Source organism: Tigriopus californicus, chromosome 12 (assembly GCF_007210705.1).
Source record: "Tigriopus californicus strain San Diego chromosome 12, Tcal_SD_v2.1, whole genome shotgun sequence".
Classification (NCBI taxonomy): Eukaryota; Metazoa; Arthropoda; class Copepoda; order Harpacticoida; family Harpacticidae; genus Tigriopus; species Tigriopus californicus.
This window is the reverse complement of record NC_081451.1, coordinates 2,457,121-2,464,905: the sequence shown is the minus strand read 5'-3', so window position 1 is coordinate 2,464,905 and position 7,785 is coordinate 2,457,121. Positions and strand designations below refer to the sequence as shown.

The 7,785-nt window shown below is 46.1% G+C and overlaps 1 protein-coding gene across 1 annotated transcript; it reads right to left on the bottom strand.

Annotated features, from left to right (window-relative positions):
- Positions 1-4,141: 4,141 nt before the first annotated feature.
- On the bottom strand, positions 4,142-7,768 carry LOC131892033 (uncharacterized). Its single transcript, XM_059241759.1, has 2 exons — positions 4,734-7,768; positions 4,142-4,244 (listed from the first exon to the last, which is right to left on the bottom strand). The coding sequence occupies exon 1, from the start codon at positions 7,025-7,027 to the stop codon at positions 5,216-5,218; it is 1,812 nt and encodes a 603-aa protein (XP_059097742.1). The 5' UTR covers positions 7,028-7,768; the 3' UTR covers positions 4,142-4,244; positions 4,734-5,215.
- Between the last annotated feature and the right edge of the window lie 17 nt (positions 7,769-7,785).

Here is a 7,785-nt window from a genome sequence, read left to right as displayed (position 1 = left end):
TGCTTTTTAAAAGCCCTTGTTTTACTTCCCCACAGTGGTCCAAAAGCCCTATCAAGTTTCCGGAGAAATACCCAAACAAACTTTGGCATACTTCTAACTCAGAAAACCATAAGATGGTTTCATTGTTTTATGGAGCTATGGCCTCCATAAAAAACGTACATCCCCAAGAACACTACAAAAACTGAAATCTTCCAAAAGACTAATCAATGAAAATTGGGAACACACTTAGTGAGGCTTTATTTTGAAATTATGATATGATCTGTTTAACCGTTAGTAAGTTATACAGGATTTAACGGCCAAATTTTAAATCTTTTCAGCTCCAGAATACACCGAATATAGAATATGACTTAAATTTCCAAAGAATTGATACAGATTTCCAGCATAACAAAATGAAAAGATTATTTTCTTTCTCTTGCATTATCTCAAATAGCTCAATATGTTGCAAAACATTACTCAAAGCCCTCCTAAAATACATATTTTCCAAACTATACTTGAGAATCAGGGATAGCACATCAACACCTTTGCAATCACCAAAATCAATGAAACCTCAAACAAGCAGTTTTTAATCAGTATCAAGAAAGTCATCCAGAAAAGTCAAAATCTATGTATAAGATGGCCTGTTGTATGTTTTGTCGTCAGAATTCAAGTGATTGAGTAACTAAGTGTACTTTTGATGATTATAAATATTTTTTTCGAAAAATTTGTATTTTTGGAGGTTTTGAGTAAGGTTTTTTTTAATACTATTTTCAACTATTTTGAGTTTATACAAGAAAGAAAAAGATCATTTATTTTTGGGATATGGAAAACCTGTATTAACTCTTTGCGAATTTAAGTGAAGATGCAACCCGGGACATTTTGGAGTTATAAACGATAAAAGTTGGGCCGATAAATCCAGCATTACTAAGTAGCGGATAAAATGATCATATCGTACTTTCAAAGTAAGGGTCAACTAAACGTGCTACCAATTTTCTCTGATTAGGCTTTTGAAAATATCAGTTTTTATAATGTTTTTCGACTAGTAATTTTTTTTTTGGAGGCTAGCACTTAATAAAGCAATAAAACCAAAGTATAGTCTTATGATTTTCTTGGCTAGAAATATGCCAAGGTGTGTTGGGGTGCTTCCATACAAACTTTAAAGGGCGTTTTAACCGCTGTGTCCCGTTAAACACTTTCTGAAAGAGCAATGCAGAAATCGATTAATTAGAGGTTTACATATATAACTTTGCTGTTTCCGTGGGTAAACCTAAAGCATTTGTATGAACACTTTTAATTCCAATGATTCTCATGCGGAAATCCTCCCTTCAAATAACTGGCACAGAGCATGAGCAACGAACGTTTTCCTTTGAAATACTATAAACTCTTAATCTATCATTATCATTAGTAATCAGATCTCAAAGAGCGCAGACGTGCGAAATCAAGCTCTCCATTTAAAACTGAAGCTGGATTCTTGGATACGGTCGTCTCCTCTCCTCTCGTCTCACCCGTCTCACCACGGTGGTCAAAATGCCTTATCAAGTATTGAGAGAAATACGCAAATCCACCTTAACAGTCTTCTACCTCGCAAAAACCATAACAAGTAATTTTGACCTTATTGATTTATTGAATTATGGCTCAAATTTAACGCTCATATGGAGAATAGCTACCAAGATTTGTTTGGATACTTCTGGTAGACTTCAAAAAGGCTTTTGAACCACTATGGCAGTCGTCTCCGTGGTGAGAAGAGAGGGGTAAGCTGATCATCGAAGAATCCAGCTTGAGACATCCTGAGCCAAGACTCATCAAAATGAAAAAAGCCACTCGGAGTAGCAAGAAATCGCCTACTAAGTTTACGAGTATGTTGGACGAAATCCTTGCGCCTCGAAAGGAATCAAAAGTTATATCGATGGGAAGAAACCCCAACAGAAACCAAGGAGGAAGCAATCCAGTGCCTTCAAGAACTGGAATCACTTGCCAAGGACATCGGTGAGGAAAAGACCAAAACGGCAATGTCTGTTATTGTTCGACTGTTGAAGACGTCTTTGGTGATGTTGAAGCAAATGGAAGAGACGTCCGAGAGGTTTGACTTATTGGAAAAACAATAAGAGATAAGAAAAGCAAGAAACAAAATTGTGATCAAAGGCCTTAAATCTGGGGATACGATAGAGTTGTCCGAAGTGATGAAAGATGTTGGTTATGAACGTTCAATCAAGTACTCCAAGCTTTTCTTGGCAAAGAGTCCTGGTGAAAAGACGAAAGTCAAAGGTCCAGTCAGGACCGTTTCGCCGGTGGAGTTCTACAACGAGATGGATAAAAAAAGAGTTCTTCAGGTGCCTGGCTCGTGGAGGGTGGGCCTAAAAGGGGCTACATATTGGTGATTACATACCAACCTGCTTTGCCAAGGACCGTCTTGGCCTCGACACAGAGGCGTTCATTTTGAGGAAAGAGGCTCCTGGTACCATAACAAAGCTTGTATTGGGGTTTCGTGGACCATTGCTCCTGGTCAGAGAGAAGGGCGAATCGACTTATTCAAAGAGAGTATTAAGTTTTGTTCCCTGGTGCGGGTCATTGTCCTTCTTTTGTCCGTTGAATTTCTTTTTTCTCAAATTCTTCCTCTCAGAGCAACACACTGCAAAAAGTGGTGTCAATTACTAAGCACCTAAAAATTGCGAGACCTCCAATTTGGATGGGATGTATTTATACTTGGCGTAGAGTTGGGTTTAGACGATGATGATCTGAGCGGGGGTAATCAGGTGTCAAATTTCAACGATCTAGGATACGTAAAAACTTTGAAGGGCATGAACTTGGCATGGCTAGTGTCTCTAAATGTGAGGTCTATTATTGCCAATGAAGAAAAAATCTGAGACCTTGTTCTTGAACAAGCACCAGAGATTTTGTCGATGCAGGAAATGTGGCAATTCTCTAGGATTCCACTGAAATTCAATGGATACGACTTGATAGGAATTGAACGAACAGACGGCAGACGGGGAGGTGGAGTGGGATTTTTGATTAAATCAAACCACAAATATAGCCAACCTAAAACCCTTGAATTAATGGATGAAGATTGTGGGGTAATAGGAATTGAATTAGGAAAAAGAGTTTCTATCTCGTACATCCCACCACATGCTGACTTTAATTGAGCTTTCCACAAACTAAATGATATGCTAGCAAACACTGGAGGAAAATCAGTCTTTCTTTGTGGAGATCTAAACATTGATTTGCTGAAAACATCTAAGACTCTTACAGACCTCATTGGCCTTTTAGGACAGTTTAGTTTATCACCCCTGATCAATGATGCTACAAGGATTACCGCACACTCCCGCACTTTAATAGACAATATCTTCACTAACTGTTCCGAGGTATTCTCCTCTGGAATAGTTGAATGTGACGTTAGTGATCACTTTGCAACTTATACTTCAATAAGCATTAAATCAGTAATAAGTAAGACCCCGTTAAGTTCTTGAGATCAACTGCCTCTCGAGAGAGAGCAGTCAGCTTTATTGATATACTATACGGAAAGCCGGATGAGACATAGAAAACATGTACAGAAAGCCAAATGGAACGTCTCCCTGGGGAGCCGAAAAGATAGGGAATTGAGGCTGAGATAGATGAAATGTAGTATAGTAAAAAGGATGATTGATTTCTTGGAAGACTTGTCATGGCACTAATCACACTCAATCACTGAAAGGCCTTTTCCATTAATTATGGACGCGTCACTGGATGTTGTTAGTGGACGGTGATATTGCCATCAAGCGGGGAGATTGGAAGCTCCTCGATGCGGCTGTTGGTGTCGGTGGTGTTGCTGCCCGGTGGAGGCAGTAGATCAGCAGGTTGTGCCACTCTCCCCTCACGGGGTGCGCGGTAACGCTGACGGCGCTGGAGCTCGTTGATGAACTCCAGTGAAGAGAGATTGAGCCCGAAGGGCAGGCTCTGGGGCACTTGTGGTTGTCCCGTGGATGGGCTGAACACGCCCATGGATGCTGCCGGCCCATGGGATGGCTGGCTGCATGTTGTGCATGAGGACATCACGGTAGGAGACCCGTGCATATGATGACGGCGGTGGTACCTGTACAGCGCGTACAGGAACCCAATGGTGAGGAGGACCCCGATGGCACCTGACGATAGAGACGGCAGATGCTGCTCGATGAAGTGGAACCCGGAGCTGCGGGTGATTTCCGTATCTGGGTTGGCTACTATCATCTGATCCGTTCCAGACATTGCTGTTGCTTTCGATGGCCTGGACCCCATGTTGATGAAGTCGTGGAGACCTTCAGAGAGCTGTAGGAACGGGATATCGTGCGGGGNGAGAGATTGAGCCTGAAGGGAAGGCTCTGGGGCACTTGTGGTTGTCCCATGGATGGGCTGAACACGCCCATGGATGCTGCCGGCCCATGGGAACGCAGCTCAATGAAGTGGAACCCAGAGCTGCGGGTGATTTCCGTATCCGGGTTGGCTACTATCGTCTGATCCGTTCCAGACGTTGCTGTTGCTTTTGATGGCTTGGACCCCATGTTGAGGAAGTCGTGGAAACCTTCAGAGAGCTGTAGGAACGGGATATCGTGCGGGGTTTGCCTAAAGTGGGGTTGTAGCTACATGGACAGGGGTCTCACTGACAGGGGCAGGGACAGGAGGTGATGACAGGGGAGCTGACAGAGGCTTGAGGAATCGCTGATTCCGCCTAAGTGTTTGCCCGTCGTCGTATAGAATGACAAAGGATTCTCCCGAAGGGGACCCCATGTTGATGAAGTCGTGGAGACCTTCAGAGAGCTGTAGGAACGGGATATCGTGCGGGGTTTGCCTGAAGGGGGGGTTGTAGCTACATGGACAGGGGTCTCGCTGGCAGGGGCAGGGACAGGAGCTGATGACAGGGGAGCTGACAGAGGCTTGAGGAATCGCTGATTCCGCCTAAGTGTTCGCCCGTCGTCGTAGAGAATGACAAAGGATTCTCCCGAAGGGCACACGGAGATAACTTTGCTGGTCTGGTCCCACAGCTTGGAAATGGGGTTCTGAACTCGAACTCGCATATTGGGAACGATTGAGCTCTCAGATGGTAATGTAGGCCGGGGAGTCATGTATGATGCGGGGAGAGCAGTTTGGAGCTGGCGGCCAAAGAAGATTTCGCTTGGGGCAAGGCCAGTTGCCGTGTGTGGGCACGCCAGAAATTCGCGCAGTGCGGTGCGAAAAGATGACATATTGGCGGTGCGGTGAAGGAGTTTGACGTTTTTCACACCTGCCTCAGCTAGGCCATTTGAATTGGGATGATGCGGGCTGGCTGGCTCGAAGGTGATGCCTTTATGTAAGCACCAGGCTGCAAACTCCGATCGAAATTGTGGGCCGTTATCTGATGTGATGAAAATGGGGTCGCTGAAAACGTCAAACCATTCTGAGAGGGATTGAATAATGGATTTGGAGTGTAATTGTGCCAGAGGTTTGGTCCAGATGAAACCAGAAGCTTCATTGACCATGATGAGCCAATGTCTGCTGGAAAAGTGTCTGCTGGATCCAGTCCCACACGGGTCATGGGGCTGGTTGATAATTCGGAGCGCCGCCCCTCAACTGGTTTAGAAGGGCGGTATGTCTGACATTGGGTGCATGCGTCGATCATGCCCTTGGTATCACTGGCCATGCCTGGCCATGCAAACAGCTTCGCATGCAGCTTAGTTTTTTCCAGGCCTTGGTGGGAAAGATGAAGCCGGCGTAGAATTTCAGGCCGAGCTGACATTGGCGGGACAATTTTCCCATCACAAAGGAGCAGCTCAGCACCTTCGACAGGAAGAATGCTGAGGTCGCTCCATGAAGATTTGAAGGATAAAGCTGAACTTGTAGGGGGCAGATCCCGCGCAGATGCATGACTCCGCACCTCCTGAATCAACTTTTTGTACCCTTCATCAATGGAGGAGAGAATGAAGGCCAATTTGGGATCAAGGTGGTCGATTTCTTGAGACACGACTTGGAGCATACAATCGGCGTGATCTGGCTCACATGGGAACAGCGGAGTGCGTGAAAGCGCGTCAGCAATGAGATTGTCTTTTCCAGGCGTCCACTTGATCTGGAAAGAGAAAGATGAGAGGGCCTTGCGGAATTTTGCAAGTCGCACGTTATGAATGTCAATAATGTCTTTTGCAAAAATTCCCACGAGCGGCTTATGGTCTGTCATAACAGTGAATGCACACCCTCTCAAATAAGAATCGCATTTGTGCACTGCGTGCAAAATTGCAAGACACTCAAGCTCGATGGCTGCATAATTCCGCTGAGCAGGCGTCAGGCTGAACGAGCCACATTGCACTATTCGTGGATGTCCATTCTTCTCTTTTTGCATCAGCATGAAGCCGAGGCCGTGTAACCTCGAAGCGTCCAATAGCAGAAAAGTCTCCAGTTTTTCATCAAACTGCTTCACAAGGAGGGAAGAGGTCAGCAATTTCTTGGCTTGGCAAAATGAATTGATGAATTTGTTGATCACCCTGTAATCTGTGACCAAACAAAGCCCGGCCTTGCCTCCTTCTTTAGGGACGAAGTGAGCACGAGCACACCATGTTGTAGCCTCCTCTACACGAGAAATTCGGCCTGAATCAAGCAACCGTTTGATAGTTGCGTCGGCTTCAGCGCAATAATGCAGCAGAATGGGACATGAGGTATTGGCGTGATACGGAACAGCGTCCTCTGTCAATCTGATTTGGATGGGATCACCCACGACGCGTTGATCCGGAGCCAGGGAATCTGACAGTACATCGTGGAACTGCCTCCTCAGGTCCTGTGTCATTTCTTCTATTGCGCTGGAACCTTCAACTGCTGTGTTAATCTCCCCGGAGGCCGCCAAAGGGAAGGCAGAACCGATGACTCCAAGATTCTGGAGGTCATGCCATGAGATGAGCATGGAATTACGCATACATGAAGAGACCAGGCAGTCCACATACGCCGTTCTGCTGTTGACAGTGAGTTCAAGGACAATTCGGCCGGCCACGGACATTTGATCACCATTAGCCGCTCTTACCGTGTCACTGGTTGCATCCAGCCGAAGACCATGCCTCTGGGCCACGTCCAAGGATAGCATGGTTCTTGTAGCTCCAGTGCCAGGGATGGCCTCAGGTGAAAATGGACGTTATGAGGAGACCGAACATGGACATGGATCCTTGGGGTTGCACGCGACCCAGAAGCACTCTGGACTGCCTCAACCCCACGGACATGTGACACCAAGTCGGAGTCCTCGTAGTCAAAGGGAGTTTGACCAACGGCCTCAGGTTCTTCCAGTTGCTTTGAAGTCATTGGATCGGCCCCTGTGACCTAGGAAGCTTGGGCTGGTGTCTTTGGGAATGACACACCACTCATGCATACAGAGCTCAAGTGCCCTTTATGGCCACACCTGTTGCACGAGGACGTTCTCTTGGGGCATTGTGCAGCCTTGTGCTCCTTGGCGCCGCAGCAAGTGCATTTTCCTTCCAGATCCGCCCATGATTTGGCTTTACTAGACTTTTGCCGGTTACTCTTCTTCTGGGACTGTTGTCCAATCACTCTATTGACCTCGACGGAGGCCGTTGACGATGGTGTAGAAGCTGCGAAAATGGCCCTTTCATACGACAATATCTTCTGCTTCACTGTCCTCAGGGAAGGATTCTCCAGCTCGAGCAGCTTCTTCTTCAGCTTCTCGTCTGCATACACGGAAGAGACGAGACAAAAGGCTTGAATTTGGTCGATGGACATGTTAGCCAAGTCGGCTTCCTTGGCCAGTGATTCCATCTTGGCAAGGTGCTTGGAATACGAGTCGCCGGACTTCCAATTGGTTGCAAAGTATTCGACCCGCCTGGCTTGCAT